Raw genomic sequence first — 19,889 nt, 5'->3', positions numbered from 1 at the left:
AATGTATAGCAATGGCATAAAGTGAGCTCAAACACACTCACTGCAGGAGATAGCAACGGTCTTGAAAATTATTCATACTGCTTTTTTTTCATGCTTACAGAGCAGAATATAAATGCTATTTCTCCCTTCTGAACTGCAAGCTGTTACTATAATGCACTAGTGCTTTCAAAGAATTTATTGCTTCTGTATGTTTGACCAACAGCTTAATAAGTAATTCCCAGTTACTTCAAACAGTTTCTAGACATTGTGTAGTAGGTTTCATAGTCAAGGGGTGCATAATCCAGCAACAGCCCAATCCTAACCCCATTTGCCTGGGAATATGTCCCACTGATTTCCCCATAGGACTGTAGTTCAAATTTCATGGAAATGAATGGAGACAACTGAATGGTACAATGGGGAGACTTAACTCCTCGTCTTTGATCCAGAACTCTTGAATACATCAAGTCCGTACCGTATCACAATGAGAAGTGATAAGACAGAGCAGCTTTCCCTGACTTGGCACCCTACAGATGTGTGATGTAACCATGAAATAAAAGCTTGACTTGGGGTCAGTCTACATGTTAACATTTTTAAATGGTATCTATTGGCCTGTTAATAATGATATGATTTGTTGACATCTACTTGCCCACCATCCAGTCCATCTCTTCAACATTGTCCCCATACAGTCCATGCTTGCTTGTCCCAGTGAAATTTTCCGTGGTAACCAGTGGTGTGTGAACATGCAAGAAAGAAACGAACAGGAGGAATGGCCCTTGCTTGTTTCTAAAAAACAAAAATTGCCATTTATAAATTTCCAAGGAAAAATTAAATGATGTATGTATAATTTTCTATTTCTTTTGACAATGCCTTGTGAAGAATCTATACTGATAGTAGCTGCTTCATTACGCCATTCCACTACCAACCTTGTATGCTAATACTATTAAATCCCAATATACCTTTCTTACTTCTATAATATTTGAAAATAATTCTCTTTCTAGATGAGGGGACAAAGTCATCTCAAACACTTTTAATCAAAATTGATGGTTTCAGGGAACTCTCTTCCTAAATGATTATGCAATTGACCAGGTAGCTTTTACCTCTGGAGCCATAAAACTCTAAGTCCTTTATATGCTACGGAAGTGCCCCAAGAATTCAAAAACTGGAAAGACATGGTGGCCATTTTGCAGATTAAAAATAAAGGAACTTTATAAAGGTCCTCTTGTTTCTGTCTCTATACTCAGTGAGTTTTAAAAAAAAATCAACATGGGCGCTTCATTTCATCTCGCACATTCATGACCCCAAATAATTTATTAAAAGAATCTTGTTTTACCTTTCAATAAAGGAAATGGTTTCATTCAGCATAAGAGGTACAGCTCTCTCTACCTTCATTGGCTGTTCTGTAATGTCATAGTTTTTCATCATAATACAATTCCAGTATCTTACAAATCCATAGCTTGAGAACCAGGAAATGAAGAATAAGAAGCCAAACAAAGCCAGCAGGAAGATTGTTTTCCAACTGACAGGCACCAGATCAGTAAGTTTGGCTGCTATAAGAGTAAGCACAGCAAGGACAATCATTTGAGTGTAAGACCAGAGTTTGAGTCGCACTGACATATCCATCTCTGGAGGCTGTGTTATTTGACAATCACCCATTAATGAAAATGGCATCCCATAAAAATAATTAAATCCATGATTTAAGGGATGATGGCAGTTGTCCTTATGGTATCTGCAATTCACACCTAGATGCCACTTCCCTGAAAAACAGAATTGAATATATTATGTAACAATGTTGTCAACTATTGGGAGCAAAGGAAGGTTTAGTGACAAAGGTTTCCAAATTTTCCAACTCATTCCAAATATGAAATGTTCTTTTTCTTTCAGGGGAGCTAGCCACATATGTTCAAAAAACCCTCTATATAGTCCTTTAACACATTGTATTATGTTATCTTTTCAAAATGTATAGGCTGCTTTTCAGCAAAGTCCCCAAAGCAGTGTCCAGCTATAATTAAAAAAACAGTAGACACCAACAAAATTAAAATAATAAAAATAGCAACAACACAGAATCAAGTCAATTAAAAAGCATCATTCAGTGGCCTGCTTCACGCATAATACTAACCCATGGTTTATTTAACCAATAGTTTGTTTTCCTAACCAGGGTTTGTTTGGCAGACAATCAAACTAACTAACTGTGGTTTGTTTTCTCTGTCCCTGGGTTGTTTGTTTCCTTCCTCCTTTGCCCACTCCCTCCCTGTATCCCAAATGCCTTTGCAGTGCTGTAGTACTGGCATGTGGAGTGGCTGGAATGTTTTGACCGCTCTTGCCCACTGCCTCTGTAGACTGGTGAAACAGCCCATGAACAACCCAGAGTTCTGAATAACCCACATATAAAAACAACCCATGGTTGAAACAACCCAGAATTCACAATCCGACAACAAACTATGGGTTCTCTTTCTGGATTATTCATGGTTAACAAACCATGGTTTATTAGTGCAGCCACATTTACACATCACACCAACCCATAATTACCAGGGTTAGCATTATGTGCAAACCACGTCAGTAGGGAGCAAAAATTAATCGAAATTGTGAAAGCCAGTCTAAGCAAGGTGGTCTTCACTAATCTATGAAAGGTTCAAAGGAAAGAGGATAGATAGGTCTTCTGAAGGAGGGAATTCCACACTCTGGTCACCAAAATTAAGAAGGCCCTACCTCACATAACTAGAGATGAGTGAACCCCCCGTTATAGGATCTCTACAATGAAGGGTCAAAGTAGTTTCTTCCTAAGGCAATAAACTAAACAAAGGAGAATCGGAGCCTGAAGATCATGTTTTATTGCATTTAGGGAATTGGGTTTTAAACTGTGTCATGTCAATTGAGGGGGATCTCTGTAAGTTCTGTGGGCATTCAGAGGGAAAGCCTCATTCAGCACAATCGGAGTTACTTCTGAGGAGACACTAATTGGTTTGTGCAGGGACGGGAAACACCCTTTTACCAGGGTCATGTTGAAAGGCACACCCCTGGGCAGGGCCAAGGTCAGTGCGGGAGTTGGGGCACATAGCAACTGTACTGGGGAGAACCAAACTTAAGGAAAAGAATCGGACCTTAAGCAGCCTCAGGAAATCCGGTTTTTCTGTGGTAAGCTCCGGGGTGGCTGCTGGATGGGCACGATGTCATGTATCCCTAACGACCTCAACACACAGCCAGTTTGGAGTAAATCACTGGTAGAAACAGGCCCTTGGTCAGCCTGGTGGATGACCTGTTTCAGGACACAGAGGGAGAGGAAGGCCCCCTCAAGCAGCATTCAGTACTTTCAGCCATGGTATCTTTCTGTGTTGGGTTGCTGGGGTTAAACTTGGAACCACTGTGCTATAGTGGCACTGGTCATTCCTATATGGGCATAGCCAGAAGGTGGTGCTGAGGGACAGTGCTTTACCCATGTCTTTTGTTTTACGGGGTATTCAGGGTTCCACTTTGGCCATCCAAGGTTTGGGCTGGTCTCACTCTCATCAGAATGCTACTAAGCTCTAAGACTGGCATCAGGGGCCATGTTCTCTGGACCATCATTAGTCAAGATCAGAATGGTAGTAGGTACAAAGGATGACACATTCTTGGTGGAAGCACCACTATTGTGGAACTCTCTTCCTGGGGAAATTCATCAAGCTTCCTTTCTTCCTATTTGTAGATGGCCTTTGACAGTCTTTTTATTTTGTTAGGCATTTAAGAATTGGTTTTATTCTTTTTGCTAGCTCCAAGATATGGATGTTGGAGGCATCCATCAGGGTGGGGTAGAGTATTGAAGCTCTCCAAGCTTTAGTCAGCTCACCACCCCCTCAGACTTCGGCTCACTTTTCTGTGAGCTGGCCCAACTCAATCTGCATCAAGTCGGGCCAGCTCATGGATTTCTGTTGTTTTTTAAATTTGTGTAAAGCAAATTGTGCAAACTAAGGCTGCAATTTGTGTAAATTATGGAATTGTGGTCAGAATTTGCATAATATGTGCAAAGTACAGCTGAAATTTGTGCAATTTGTACAAATTGCTTTTTATGCCAACTCTTCCCCTTGAAAAAGTTCCTGGATTTCAGGGACAAATATGGCTTGGCTCGTAAATGCAAGCCAGGTTGGGGGCACTACAAAAATCTGCCAAGCCCCCAAATGGCCAGATTTCCCATCAGCAGATATCCCTACTCCTAGATTAGATTTTGCTGATGTGTTTTTAAATTATTGTTTTATTGTTGTTTCATGGTCTCCAGTTTGTGAGCTGCCTTGGAATATTTTAAAGGCAGATTAAATCTTTTAAAGGCAAAATTAAAATGTATAAAATAAATAATGATAAATACTGCAGCATCTTCTGTCCCCAAACTGACCTTTATTCAAGGGAGTTCCAAACTTCAACTTCCATTTGGTCTCTACAAAATGATAACCAGCTCTGATAATTCAAGGTTTAAGTCCTTGGGTAACAATCAAAGCAGATGAATCTTAGAAAAATGCTTATTTGGGCTGCAGCTGAACTGAATATTCTCTGAGGGTGAAAATTAGCACATGCTTTTCTTTTCTCTTTTACCAAACAGGTTTTTAATTAATGCTTCTGCTATATTTTGGAAGCATTAATTAAAAGCTGTTTGGAAAGCTTTCTGATGATTATGGTGAAATGCAGCCAAGCATCATTAATTCTAGATGAGCGAGATGTTTCAATGATAGGTGCACTTTCTTTCACCCAGATGCTACAACATAAATCTTCCTACCTATTAAGCCAGTAGTGTAGCCTTGCTTCTGCAATATCTTAGCAAAAGTAGTCTCATTTGGAGGAAGGCCACCTGAACCAGCAAGCCAAGTAAGGACACGAGCACCCTCCGTTTCATCCATACCTAAGATTTAAAGTTTACATATAACAGATAGCCAGTAATAGGACTGTGAGCTTTGATAGGTCAGCCAAGTACAGTTCTAAAGAAAGACTACAATTTTCCTGCCCTGCCTTAACCAATTGACAGTAAATGAAAATGCTGTGATTTATGGGGCCTGCCCAGTGACAGTATCTATGATGGGAAAGTTGAAAAGCTGGTATCTTAGATTATTCTGTAACAGTCTCAATAGAGTCAAGTCACGACTGGCCCAAGACTTTTTGCTGCCGAGGAGAAGGACAAGATGGCACCCTCTTCCTAGTCCACATACTGAAGATAACTGGACTGGCAGTTGAATCTTACTTTAACATTGACAATAGGATAGTGTCCTCCACCACACTTGGGGCAGCAGGCTAGTTTAAAGGGCCCAGGACAAGTTGTGTGGCATCACAGCTTTCCCCCAATAGAGGGGAATAGCTAGAGAGTTCATATAGGACAGCTGGGGGGCTTCCACTGCTGCCACCCCACTCTCAGCATCTGCTGCCTGAGGCAGGTGCCTCACTCTGCCTAATGGTAGGGCCAGCCATGATTCAGGTAGTCATCTCATCCAACCTTGAACCTACCCAACAATATCCAATACTCCAGGACTAATGTAAAGAACATTTCCATAGATGTGTCTAAAGACAAAAGTTAAGACTAGATAGCAAACCTGATCTAATGGGATATCTGCCCGTCAGGAAAGCAGCTCTGCTTGGAGTGCAAAGGGGTGCTGCAGCAATGTGCTGAGTAAGTTTCAATCCTTCCTTTGCAAGCCGATCAATATTAGGAGTCCTGAAAGAAAGCATTAGCACAGGTTGTTTGAGCTGAATGTTTAGAAAGCAAATAGAAAATGTCTAGTAAGGTTTGGAAGCTGACCAAGCTTCTTTCACAAGACAAAATTAATGGAGTAGGTACAGTTGAGGGATGGCCGACAGCAGTTCAAAACATGTAGTGAGAAGTTGTGCCCTCTTATTCAATTCATGAAAAACAAAACAATATAATGTAGCCATTAATGCCTATAAGTTTTTCAATGGGTTGTAGCTAATGTTAGTCTTACTTAGGGCCAAACTAAATGTTCTCCTAACATTTTCCCTACTCTTCTGCAAGCATGCACATCCCTAAATATGGATCTGACCCAGCATATATACATTTATGGAAGAAATATAATGCTCTATGTAAGGTGCTCAGATTTTATGTTAATTGAAAACAGAAGCAAAGAGTTTCCAATCTCCTCATCGCAGCGGTGGAGGACTGCATGAGTCCTCCAAGTCTTGTGCACATAGCACTAAACTATAGTTTAATACAGCCTTCCCCAACCTGGAGCCCTCCAGATGTTTTGATTACAATTGTGAGCATTCCTTATTATTAGCCATGCTGGTTGGAGTAGATGGGAATCGAGATCCAAAACATCTGGAGGGCACCAGCTTTGAAGAAAAAAGTCTTTGCAAACTGGCAGGAAGCCAAGAGGGAAATGGGAAAATGGGCCTCCCTAAGCAGGGAGTTCCAAAGCCTCGGCATAACCCCAAAGAAGGCTCTCTCCCACTTCCCTGCCAACCATGCTGTAGATGTTAGAGAGCTTCTCCAGTCAATCTTCATGAGTGGGCAGGCTCATACAGGAGGCAACAGTCCTTCAAGTATCCTGGTACTAAGCCATTCAGGGTTTTTAAAATGTGATGAGCAGTACTTTGAATTGGGCCAAAAAACAGCTCAGAGTCCAATGAAGCTGTTCCAAAAGGCAGCCATGTGTTCTTGAGAGCCAGTTGCCACCAAAACTCCAGCTTCTGCACTGTAGACCAATTGACGTTTCTGGACATTTTTCAAAGGCAGTAACCAAGTCTTGATGTAACTAAGGCCTCCATTACCATAGCCAGGTGACCCTGTGTCCTCTTTTACAGAGGACAGCCCTCTATTGGAAAGGCTGCCAGAGGACCACCCTGTCTTTGAAGATGTCCTCTGTTTGAAGGGCTGCCCTGTCCACTTCCAGTTTAAAGATAAAGACCTACAAGAATGGTTGCCCATCCACAGTGAGCACCTGGACAGCAGAATGAGCAGGTCGCTCCGCACAGGTCACCTGGTCACAGTCTTCTGCACTATAATTTCTATTTAAATTATAATAATTATTTCTAGATGTGCCTCTATACATATACATTATCATATGCAAATGTGTGTCTCTTTTGTCCTTTTTCTGCAGATGCATTTCCTCCTTTTTGGTAATTTAGAATTGGCCACCAAACCAGATCTTACCTAGCTAGGAACGGGTGCAGCAGGCACAGCAGGCTAAGCTGGTCAAAAAGACCTCTGGCCATAGTTGCCAGCTCAGCATCCAGAAGCTAAGCTGGATCCAGGAGTACTCCAAAGCTGAGACAGGTATGAAATAAATGACAGTGTAGCGGAAATGTGCTGGTATATATCTAGCATTTAACAGAGTGTGTATTTATCAGGGCTGTGCAGGGATCCCCCGATCCACCTTGGAGGCTGCTTTGGGGCTTCTGAGCAGGTCCAATTTGCTTTGGGATGATTTGAGGGTTCCCTGACCTGCTTCGGCCTCTGGAACTGAAGCAGGATTCGGCCATCCGAATCCTGCTCCCTCCCGATGGCCCCCCATGCCGTGCGAACCCCTAGCTCCTTACCTGGAGCCTCAGGATGTGTGCCGGCAGCCTCTTCTTGTTCTAGGGAGTCATAGAAGTCATCACCACTGCCAGCTCCTGGGCCCTCGGGACATTTACTGGCAGCCGTCTTCTTGTTCGAACTTCCAAGGAGTCATAGAATCATAGAAGAGCAGGGTTGGAAGGGGCCTATAAGACCATCGGGTCCAACCCCCTGCTCAGTGCAGGAATCTAAGTCAAAGCATCCCTGACAGATGGCTGTCCAGTTTCATCTTGAATGCCTCCACTGTGGGAGAGCCCACTACCTCCCTAGGTCATTGGTTCCACTGCCGTATTGCTCTAACAGCCAGGACATTTTTCTTGATGTTCAGCCGGGATCTGTCTGGCTTCCTGTAACTTGAGCCCCTTATTCCATGTCCTGCACTCTGGCATGATCGAGAAGAGATCCTGGCCTTCCTCTCTGTGGCAACCTTTCCAGTACCTGAAGAGCGCTATCATATCTCCCCTCAGTCTTCTCTTCTCAAGGCTAAACATGCCCAGTTCTTTCCATCTCTCCTCATAGGGCTTTGTTTCCAGTCCCCTGATCATCCCCTGATCAGACCCTCCTCTGAACCTTCTCCAGTTTGTCTGCATCCTTCTTAATCTGTGGTGCCCAGAACTGGACACAGTACTCAAGATGAGGCCTAAGCAGTGCTGAATAGAGGGGAACTAGTACTTCACGTGATTTGGAAGCTATCCTTCTATTAATGCGGCCCAAAATAGCATTTGCCTTTTTTGCAGCCACATCACATTGTTGGCTCTTATTCAGCTTGTGATTGGCAACAATTCCAAGATCCTTCTCGCTTGTCATGTTGTTGAGCCACGTATCCCCTGTCTTGTAACTGTGCATTTGGTTTCTTTTTCCTAGGTGCAGAACTTGGCATTTATCCCTATTAAATGTCATTCTGTTGTTTTCTGCCCAGCGCTCCAGTCTATCCAGATCACTTTGAATTTAGTTTCTGTCTTCCAAAGTATTAGCTATCCCGCCCAATTTTGTGTCATCTGCAAATTTTATCAGCATTCCCTGCACCTCCTCCTCCAAGTCATTAATAAAAATGTTGAAGAGCACTGGGCCCAGGACTGAGCCCAGCGGTACCCCGCTCATTACCTCTCCCCAGTTTGAGAAGATCCCATTGATAAGCACTCTCTGAGTCCAATTCTGTAGCCAGCTGTGGATCCACCTGAGAGTTGTTTCATCTACCCACTTTGAGCTAGTTTGCTCATCAGGATATCATGGGGCACTTTGTCGAAAGCTTTGCTGAAGTTGAGGTATATTACGTCCACAGCATTCCCACAGTGCACAAGGGAGGTTACCTGATCAAAAGATGAGATCAGATTCGTCTGGCAGGATTTGTTCTTGACAAATCCATGTTGGCTTCGAGTAATCACTGCATTGTTTTCAAGCTGCTTACAGATGGATTGCTTCATCATCTGCTCCAGAATTTTCCCAGGGATTGACATCAGACTGACTGGTCTGTAGTTCCCAGGTTCCTCCTTTTTACCCTTTTTGAAGATAGGGACAACATTAGCCCTCCTCCAGTCATCTGGCACTTCACCCGTCCTCCATGATTGCTCAAAGAGAATAGACAGTGGTTCTGAGAGTTCTTCTGCCAGTTCCTTTATTACTCTAGGGTGCAGTTCCTCTGGCCCTGGAGATTTGAACTCATTCAAAGTAATTAGGTGTTCCTTGACCATATGCCTATTGATCTCAAGCTGCAATCTTGCCCCTTCAGCCTGTACTTCGCCTTTGCCAGGGGGGTCATATACTCTCTTTTGGGAGAAGACTGAGCCAAAGTAGGAATTGAGCACCTCTGCCTTTTCCTTGTCATCTGTTATCATTTTGCCAGCCTTATTTAATAGCCGAACCACCATTTCTTTCCTCTGTCTTTTACTATGCACGTATCTGAAGAAAGCCTTTTTGTTGCTTTTAGCCTCCCTTGCTAACCTCAACTCGTTCTCAGCTTTAGTCTTCCTGACGCCATCCCTGCAATTCTGTGCTACCTGCCTGTACTCTTCCTTTGTAGCTTGTCCTGCCTTCCACTTCCTATATGTGTGCTTTTTTGTTTTCAGGTCATGGCTAAGCTTTTTGTGAAGCCACATTGGCTTCTTCTGTTGTCTTCCACCTTCTTTTCTTTTTGGAATTGTTTGTAATTGAGCCTTGAGAATTTCCTTTTTTAAAAACTCCCACCCATCTTGGACTCCTTTTCTCGTTAGAGTTGCTTGCCATGGGACCTTACTTATCATTGTTCTGAGTTTATTAAAATCGACTTTCCTAAAATCCAGGGTATGTGTTTGGCTACACTCGGCTTTTGCTTCCTTTAGAACCACGAACTCAAGTATAATATGGTTGCTTTCACCCAGAGTTCCTGTAACTGCTACTTTACCCTAGGGATGTACGAAAGTCACTTACCTTTTCACAGCTTGGATTCGCGGTGGGGGGGAAGTGCTCCGTCCCTCCCCCCGGAATCCTCGCTGGGCCAGCTCTGCTCCACGGCGGCTCTGCAGAGCCACCTGCCAGGGCCGTCCGCAGCCAGAGTTCCGGCCACGGCCAGCTGCTGCGGATGGAAATGGTGGCCACCGTTGCGGCCGCCATTTGCATCCGGCTAGGCTGCCATGATAGGCTATGTAAGTATTTACGTAGCTTATCACGGCAAAGAGCAGGGGTGCAAATGGCGGCCGCTACGCCATTTGCGCCGCTGCTCTTTCCGTGATAGGCTATGTAAATATTTATGTAGCCTAGGCTGCTTATCACGGCAAAGGCAGCTACGTCCCAGGGGAGATTCTGCTGGGTGGGGGTGGGGGGGCGGCTGTTCCACCACGGGTTTCAGGGGCCAAATGCACTGGCATTCGGCCTCACTGAAATCCGTGGCGGAATTCTCCGCCATCCCTACTTTACCCACTAAGTCATCTCTGTGGGTTAGGATCAAGTTAAGGATAGCCAATCTTCTAGTTCCTTCCTCTACTTTCTGTAGGAGGAAGTTATCCACCACACAAGTCAGGAATTTCCTGGGCCATGTTCTGCAGAATTTGTCTCCCAAAAAATATTGGGGAAGTTGAAGTTCCCCATTACTATTACATCATGCTTTCTTGAAACATTGGCAATTTGCTTTCCAAAAGTTTCATCCTTGTCTTCTCCTTGACTGGGTGGCTGGTAGTAGACTCCGACCACCATGTTCCTTTTATTCTTTGCTCCATTTATTTTAACCCAGATGGTCTCGATGGGGCTACCGAGCTCATCCACCTGTATTTCTGTGCAGAGATATGTATCTTTAACATATAGTGCAACTCTACCTCCCTTTCTGTTCCTTCTGAGCAAGTTATATCTTTCAACTGCTGTATTCCAGTCATGGGAGTCATCCCACCAAGTTTCAGTTACACCTATCAAGTCATAACTTCCCTCCCGTATTAAGAGTTCAAGTTTGTTCTGTTTGTTTCCCATACTCTGGGCAGTAGTATATAGACATCGAAGACCATGTGCTTTGTAGTCTGGCTTTCTTCCTACATGTTTTTGAAGACTACTATTGTATTGGGCACTATTAGAGCTGTTGTTGTGTCCGTTGTGATGCATGAGCTTTCGTCCATTTTTACCCCCAACTTTACGTCTCCCTTCACCATAGGATTCAGTTTAAAGCCCTCCTGATCAAGTTCTTCATGCTGTGGCCAAACACATACTTCCCAGCCCTTGTGAGGTGCAACCCATCCCTTACCAACCGTCCATTTTCCAGGAAGTAAAGTCCGTGGTCCGCCATTTAAAAATAGTGACTCCTTGGAACAAGAAGACAGCTGCCAGCATATTTTAAAAATGGTGACTCTCTGCCTTTCCAGAAATAAATCCTGTGTAAATGGTGGCTGTCGAACACGCTGTCAGGAGCTCCCTAGCTGCCTCTTACAGTCCCCTCCAATAGCCAACTCAGGACACAGATTACGAGGATTCTTTCCAAGGCTTTATTCCTTTATTACTGAATGACTCTTACAGATACGAATCACTAGCAACTAAGCAAGGAACTGCACTGGGGTAGATAGCAGAGCAGCCTAAGCTCTAGGTAAGGCAGTTGGTCCCTGTCTGAAGGAGAAGCGTAGGAAGACTCTGAACTTATGGGCTATGGAGAGATCCTCCCTCTTACCCTTGGGTCCTCGGGATGCAACTGTTGTTTGAGCGCCAAACAAGCAGAGCGCCTCCTCTCGGCACCCTCCATCTGTCGCCGCTCCCTGCATCTGCGCCGAGCGTCCAGCAAGCCCCCCTCCAGCGCTGTCTCACTGCCAGGGTCACTATCTCTCTCAGGAATGCTGGCAGGAGGAATCTCTGCCAGCTGCTGTGCTTGTGAGAGATGAGCGAGCTCCTCTCCCACAGATTGCTGTTCTTCCTCAGAATCAGAACTGCTCTGGGGCTCTATGGGCTCAGTTTCCACCCTGACACACACTACATTAATGTTGTGTACTTGATGGCTGGTTCATGTCCTAAGGGCCCAGATAAGGAGCTGGGGACTGGGCAAGTGGTGGGGTGGTGGTGCAGATTAATCTGAAGCTTCCTGAAGTGCTTTGGAGTGACCCAACCCACTTCATGTCCCCTCTGCCTTTCAGGGTTGGAACTGAGCCCATAGAGCCCCAAAGCAGCTCTGATTCTGAGGAAGAGCTATAACCCATGGGAGAGGAGTCTGCTCATCTCTCAGAGGCGCAGCTGCAGGGAGAGGCCCTGCCTGCTTGCATTCCTGAGAGAGATAATGGCAGCGAAAGACCAGGAGATCGGTTGTTGCTAGATGCAAGGTGCCGGTGCAGAGAGAGGCGCGAGGTGGAGATTGCTGAGAGGAGGCGCTCAGCCCGCCTGGCGCTACGGTAACAGCTGTGACCCGATCCCCCATGGGTAAGGGGGGGAGCCTCCCCTCCTAGCCCATAAGTTTCAGAGTTTTCCTGCCCTTCTCCTCAAAACGGGGACCAACTGCGTAGATGGAGCTTAGGTTACCGTGTTAGGATACCCTTTGCAGTTCCTTGCTTAGTCGCTGGCAATTAGCATCTGAAAGAGTCATTAAGTTGGAATAAAGCCTTGGAGGGAATCCCTTTTGTCTGTGTCTTGTTTGGGCTACTGGAGGGGACTTTAAGAGGCAGCTAGGGCGCTCCAGACACCGCCTCACCTCAGAGGTAGCCTGAAGCAGCCCGAAGCGTCCCACTTTGGCTTGGAGTTTGGGCTTCGGGCTGAAGCGGTGCACAGCCCTAGTATTTATAGTGCTTGTTCACACACTTGAGCAATAATTTCCTGCCTTCCTATGTGTAGAGTGTATGTATGTATGTAATATTTATTTATTCAATGTATGAATCACCCTACAGCTGAAGCTCTCAGAGTGACATACACAATAAAGACAAAAAGATGCCCCGACCAACTTTCCAGACTATTTCATGCATCTGAAGTAAGGAAGAATATGCACTTTTGTAGGACCCTTTACCTGATGGTATTGTTTCCATAGCAGCCTACATCCCCAATGCCAAGGTCATCAGCCAAGAAGATGACAATGTTGGGCTTAGAGCTGACCAAAGCTTGCAATTCTAGTGGCATTAGCAATAGGTACAAAGCTAGAAATAAGCCTGGATATGGCCTAGAAAGAAGAGAGATGATTTAATTGTTATAAATATGGCAGTAACATCCCAGTTCATCATATTCACAATGCATAGTAACATCCACAGGGTTCTCACTGTTAAGGAGCATGAAATCATAGAAGTCAGCAATGTGTTTATTATTATTAATTATTAATATTATTTAGTACATTTCTAATCCACCCAATAACTAGTGTTCTCTGGGCAGATGTTGTTAAGTTGTGTCAGAGACAAATGTCAGTCTACTAGTAGTGCTGTCAGGACAGGATTTTGCAGCCAGAGCCCCATCTACATGGGGATATATTCTGGTTTTACTGCGCCTCACGGACGATTGTGGCACGTGACGTCCCCCTCTGCGCGTTTCATGCAACTGCATGTTTCATGCTGTAAAATCCACATTTTTTGCAAAGTCATTTTCTGACAGATTTCCCTGTTGCGCTGGCTTCGGTGTGGTTTGGAAGTCTATATGACCTCAACCAGCAATATAACCTTCAGCGCGGGCTGGGAAGGTGGGTGCAGCACTGACAGGAGGAAGGGAAAGCTGCGTCATATCTGGAGGACTAGACCTGCACATGATCATGCTTTGGTTTTCCCCAAATGAGCCTTAAAATCAGCACATTGCCGTGGGATGACATTTGTCCTTTTGAAATCTCCATTTGTGCCCTGAAAACAGCCCACTAAATGTGTCTACTCAGAAGTACTCCCCATTGACTTGCACTGCACTTACTCAACATGGAGCTGAGAGGGGTGGGGAAACCTACTGTTTTGAATCTGCACCGATCCGGAGATGCGGAGCTTCGCAGTAGGGTTGACGAGTTGAAGATGTTTTCCCTAAATGAGCCTGCACCTTGGGATAACTTCTGCTCTTTTGAAATCTCCACTTCTGCCCTGAGAACAGCCCGCTAAACATGAGGTTCCACCCCTTCGCAGCTACAGAGGTGCGGAGGTGAGGGTGGGGGAAATAAAAAGAAAAGGGCTGGGCTGGGGAGCTGCTGAATCCTCCTTCTTCCAGGGAAGGGCCCCTGTGAAACCTGAGGTGCTGCTGCTGTGGGGAGAGAGGGGTGCCGCGGATCCTACATTGCACCGCCCGCTCTCTGCCCCCATGGCCTGACTGCTCCTGCTGGGCAAGCTGCTCAGGCTGCCAGGAGAGAGGAAGGTGCATGCAGGCACACACACACACACACACACACGCACACACACCTCTCCCTTGATCTGGGCATTGTATTCCACTGCACTTAAGAGCAGGGCTGAGAGGGGCGGTGTTTTTTTAGGAAGCTTGTTGCTGCTGTGAGACTTCACCCACAGTCTGCCACACAAAAGTGGCTCTTTTCTGGGGGGGGGAATACCCCTCTTTAATTGGCTGTGTGTGCCATGGGAGGAGCAAATCCAATTTCATGAAAATGCAGTTTTAAACAGGATCACGTTGGAAAGCATCTCCATGTAGACGGGGCCCTGGTGCGCCAAAATCTGTCTATCAATTTCCTGAAAGTTTTCTTCCCCCATGAAAGAGGCTTCCATCGTTCTGACTCATTTTCAGGGTGTTTTATAATGTATTTCTGTGGTGGTTTTGAGCTTACCTAATCAATGCGAGGTGGGCGAGGGTGCTGTGTGGGTGTGTTTTCTTCCTATTACACATCCCTCCATTGCTCTGCAGCCTTGCAGGCTGTCTGTGCTTCCTGACCCTAAGATTCTTAATTCGGAGATAAGACTCCAAAGATAAGCCTTCAGTCCTCAAACTCTGGAGCTCGGTAAAAAGAAAGCCCTGTTCTGTACTTTATAACAAACAATCCCAGAGAAGATGATCTGTTGTTTCATCCATTCCACAAACCTCACAGAGAGTGAAACCTGATCTTCCCAAAGCACATAGATTGCTATGTAAAACACAGTGTCCACTCAAGACACAGAACATAGTAACCTACTGAATCCAACCACATTGTTCAAAAATCCTAAAATCATTCAGGGCTGGACAGAAAGAAAAACCTCTCCTCCCAACAAGCCCACTCCCCCACCATTTCTGCCAATCCATTTTGATTTCATTTCAAACCCAACTTTTCACTTCTGATTATGACAAAGGAAGCCTGAGATCAATTGCATCATGCCCCAAAGCTTCCTTGGCTGCTTGATTTGCCAGTTCATTACTACTAATACCCACACAAGCAGGGATCCAAATAAACCCAACCCTAAGCCCCACAAGATATAGTTCAAAATTTAGAAGCCATCTTTTCATTACTAACAGAGACATACTTCTTATACCTACTTGCTGTATCACTAAGAGAGCTGATAATGAATCAGTCAAAATAATTGTCCGCTCCAGTCTGATGTTCCTAACCCATTCCAATAGCTATCAATTCAGCTGTCATTATAGAAACCCACTCAGAGACGTGATACTTTTTTTGCACCCCAAATTCAGGGACACAGAATGCAGCAGCCATGCACCCATTCTGGGTACATTAAGATCCATTTGTATGGATCCAACAGTGACTGCCCCAGTTTAAAGATAAGTATTCCACAACTGTATTTTTTAAGCCCAACACTTCCTATATTAGATTTCACTGCAGAGTTCAAATTCACAATTAGCAGCAAGCATAACCAGGAGAAGAAAAGACATTTTTCAGAGACCCTGTTCAGCAACAAGTGGGTGTCCAGTCCAGCCAAGATGAAAATCACATCACATGAGGGACCCACCCAACATCACATTCCCGTAGATCACTAAACTCCCAACAGGCATTATAAAGAACATTCCCCTGACCAACCTGCACATTCCTCAGCCTATCCCAAAGTGAGATCTCTGGGCCATTCACCCACTACACACTGTAAAACACTGCAAGGAGTAGTAACAAAGGGTCCATATATAATCTGTAGGGCTTTAGTCTGAATTGTGTCCATTTTTTGCAATAACAACTTAGAAGCAGATGCATAAGCTTGATATCTATAGTCTGTAATTGACTTTGTGCATACACAACAGAACATTAACAAAGTCTTTCTATCTGTCCCCAAGTACAATTTGAAATGCGTCATAGCAAATTCAACCAAAGCTTACACCTTTTCAGGGTATATTGAATATGCTGCCTCCAAGTTAACTTATTATCAAAAAATATGCCCCCCCCCCCAAATTGAACCTGCTTTCTATAAAGTGTCAAAACAATATTCCCACACTCCAGCCTCTGTTCCCACAGTATTGTTTTTATGCTGGAACCTTAAAAGCAATTAAACACTTGTCCAGCCCCCATCTTGCCTCTTAAACAGACAGAACATTACAGACCCAATCTTATTTATCCACAAAATGTAGGCACCATGAGCTGATATGTTGGGGCCCCTCAGCTTTATGGAGCAATTTTGTCCCTTTGTACCCCACTCCCCGCTGTACCCCAGCCAAGCCTGGGAAAAAGTGGGAATGGGATTTCGGCAAATTAATAGAAGTTTTGCCCACACTTTTGCTTTTAAGGAAAAAAGAAAGGTATTTTATTATTAATTATGCAAAACTGGCATATATGCAAATGATTTTATATTATGGAAATAGTTTTATATTGCATTACTGTATTTATTTTTAGGGTTTTAATCTTTGTAAACTGCACAGAGAGCTTTGGTATTGGGCAGTATACAAATGGAATGAATGAATAAATTATATATTCAAATAACTTGAGAAGCAGATAAACAACTATAAAGCTTTTACTCTGATTGGTCAAAATAATCAAAGAGTCATTATAGTGGATCCTCAGAAAGACAGAGATAGCATAAAAGAGGTGTGGATTGAGTGGGGAATTGGTACTAGTGATCTACTTGGAACCCAGGGAGGCCTGTGTGCAAAAGGGTTAACTTGGAGTATGGTGACTTGGTGGGAAGGGTGCGACCGAGATGGGTAATGGTAGAAAATAAAGGATAGGTAGAAAGATTAAGACTCTAATGCAGCTATATCCAGACACACACAGCAGATGGGGGGAAAGACTGCACATTGGGGAGAGGATTGCTTGGATTAGGATGCCTTTCTATTTCATCAGGCTTTGACTGGCCTGAGCGACTTGGAGTTTAGGTTTGGAAAGGGGGACTTTTAACAATGTCCCCTACCCTGACTATTCTGAGGGTTCAAAATAACAAACACCAAAGAAAGGAGAGGATCAAGAGAGAAGGGTAGGAAGGATAAGCAAAGCTAGCTGGGATAAGGGTGTGGCTCCACTGCAGTAAGCTCCACTCGCTGGGCCCTCCTTTGATGGTCCCACTGGCATGCTAGCAGAGATTGACCAGGGTCACACAATCTGAGCAACAGTGGCTTAAATAAGCCATCATGCCTTGTGGCACATGCTGGGCACCCATGGGTGCCTGTTCCGTAACCCAACCCCCATTCGTTGGTTGTCGTATCATCCAAACCTGGTGAGCGTGGGTTGTCGGCATGGTTAGCAAACCACCCACAACCCTAAAACAGCCCATGGGTCCTGAGAGGTTTGTTAACCATGCCAACAACCCATCCTAGTCGGGTTCAGACAACACGACAAGCTATGAGTGGGGTTTGGGTTACAGAACAAGCACCTGCTCAAATTGATCATGCAGACCCAGTCATTGATCTGGTCAGAGATTGAACACAGATTTATTTATTTATTTATTTATTTCTATACTGCCCAATAGCTGAACCTCTCTGGGCGGTTCACAAAAATTAAAACCAAACAGCACCCAATAAAACAATATAAAATATAGAGAGCATTAAAAGCACAGTATAACTATACAACCACAATAAAACCTAGCAGCAGTGCAGGAGTTTAAAATACAGACTTAAAACAGCAAAGCTAAAAGTCTAGAAAGCTAAAATGCTAAAATGCCTGGGAAAATAAAAAGGTCTTCACTTGGTGCCGGAAAGAATACAGTCTAGGTGCCAGGCGAACTTCACTAGAGAGCTCATTCCACAGCTGGGGTGCCACAGCAGAGAAAGCCCTCCTCCTAGTAGCCACCCGCCTCACTTCCTTTGGCAGGGGTTCACGGAGAAGGTCCGGGCAGGCACATATGGGAGGAGGCGATCCTTCAGGTAACCTGGCCCCAAGCCGTTAAGGGCTTTGAATCGGGCCCGGAAATGGACTGGCAGCCAGTGCAGCTGAAAAAGTACTGGTGTAATATGAGCTCGCTGGCCAGTCCCTGTTAACAATCTTGCTGCCCTGTTTTGGACCAGCTGAAATTTCTGGACCATTTTCAAAGGCAGCACCATGTATAACGCATTGCAGTAATCCAGACAAGAAGTTATCAGAGCATGGATCACTGTAGCTAGGCTATCTCTGTCCAGATAAGGGCGTAGTTGGTATACCAGCCTAAGCTGATAAAAAGTGCTCCATGCCACTGAGTTCACCTGTGCCTCAAGTGACAGTTTTGGATCCAAGAGCACCCCCAAACTATGAACCTGATCCTTTAGGGCGAGTGCAACCCCCTCCAGAGCAGGTTGAATATCACCTAGCCAGGCAGACGAACCACCCACTAACAGTACCTCCATCTTGTCTGGATTGAGCTTCAGTTTATTGGCCCTCCTCCAGGCCATTACCGTGCCCAGGCACTGATTCAGAACAGCCACTGCCTCATCTGCGTTTGATGAGAAAGAGAGGTAGAGCTGGGTGTCATCCGCATATTGATGGCACCTCAGCCCACACCTCCGGATAACCTCCCCCAGTGGTTTCATGTAGATGTTAAGCAGTATGGGGGATAAAATAGAGCCCTGTGGAACCCCATGGCACAATTGCCATGGCACAGAGCAATAATCCCCCAGCACCACCTTCTGGAATCGGCCATCCAAGTAGGAGTGGAACCACTGCAGTGCAGTGCCTCCAACTCCCAACCCAGACAACCTATCCAGAAGGATACCATGGTCGATGGTATCGAAAGCCGCTGAGAGGTCCAGGAGAATCAACAGGGTCACACTCCCCCTGTCCCTCTCCCAGCAGAGGTCATTCCACAGGGCGACCAAGGCAGTTTCCATTCCAAAACCAGGCCTGAAGCCCGATTGAATTGGAACTAGATTACAATCTGGCAGAATGTGAGCAATGAATATCTTTCTCTGGGGATTAGTCTGATAGAAACTGCTTGCCTAGGGGAAGGGTTTATTTAAGCAATAGAACAAAAGCTAAAATCAGGACCTTGGCTGCAGGTAGGTTACTCAGAAAGGAAGAAAAATGCAGATGAAGGTGTTCTTCTACTTGATGGCTCTCGATGACTGCAGCTTAGCAACTGAGGAAAAGGCACTTAGAGTCTGACTGGCTTCCCCTCAGTGTCTCTCACTGGCCCATCACATCAAGTGTCCCTTGGATTTGCTAGGCAGCATCTGGCATGTGGCAGAGTGGAAAAGAGTTGCATTTTTGTGGAGACACTCCCTTTGCCACAGGAGGAATCCCAGATGGACTGATGAGTCATGCAGACTCCCCTACTGCCCTGTAGTGCACCCATCCTGTCCTCTGCTGCAGCTGCTGTGGTGACAGAAGAGTTGACTGGGCCTTTCACATGCGACTGCCAATGCTGCCTAGCAATGGCAGTCCAAAATCCAAAGGGGGCTTGAGCCCCACCATCCCTCTGATGTTTATGTCTTTGAGGTACCCCTTCCTCTGCACTTTCATTAGATCTGTCCTTCTGCAGCTCTGCCTGCCTCCTCCTTTGACTCAGCTCCCTCATCTGCTGGAAGGCTGAAAACATGCCTGCCAGTTCAAATGAAGCTTTGGTTTGCAGTCTGTTTACTGTAGGGAGTGCTGGTCCTCCTGGGCATTGTCAGAGCATCTGAAGGGAGGGAGCAGATGGAGACTCTCCAGAGAGAAAAAAAGGCGAAAGAAAGGAAGAGAAGAAAC

At 45.1% G+C, this 19,889-nt stretch overlaps 1 protein-coding gene across 1 annotated transcript in view; it reads right to left on the bottom strand.

Annotated features, from left to right (window-relative positions):
* Positions 1-19,889, bottom strand: part of LOC146350108 (arylsulfatase H-like) — a 39,414-nt gene that overhangs the window by 7,651 nt on the left and 11,874 nt on the right. Inside the window, exons 3-7 of the mRNA XM_084841768.1 lie at positions 12,936-13,085; positions 5,523-5,644; positions 4,718-4,840; positions 1,310-1,733; positions 626-762 (exon numbers count right to left, since the gene is read on the bottom strand). Coding sequence (XP_084697894.1) covers positions 626-762; positions 1,310-1,733; positions 4,718-4,840; positions 5,523-5,644; positions 12,936-13,085 — 956 coding nt within the window. The remainder of the gene's footprint in view (positions 1-625; positions 763-1,309; positions 1,734-4,717; positions 4,841-5,522; positions 5,645-12,935; positions 13,086-19,889) is intronic.

The sequence above is a fragment of the Heloderma suspectum genome, chromosome 3 (assembly GCF_057233095.1).
Source record: "Heloderma suspectum isolate Gila_16-S chromosome 3, 16-S_ref, whole genome shotgun sequence".
In the NCBI taxonomy this organism is placed as follows: domain Eukaryota; kingdom Metazoa; phylum Chordata; class Lepidosauria; order Squamata; family Helodermatidae; genus Heloderma; species Heloderma suspectum.
The sequence above is the reverse complement of the archived record's forward strand: the minus strand, read 5'-3'. Positions and strand labels throughout refer to the sequence as shown.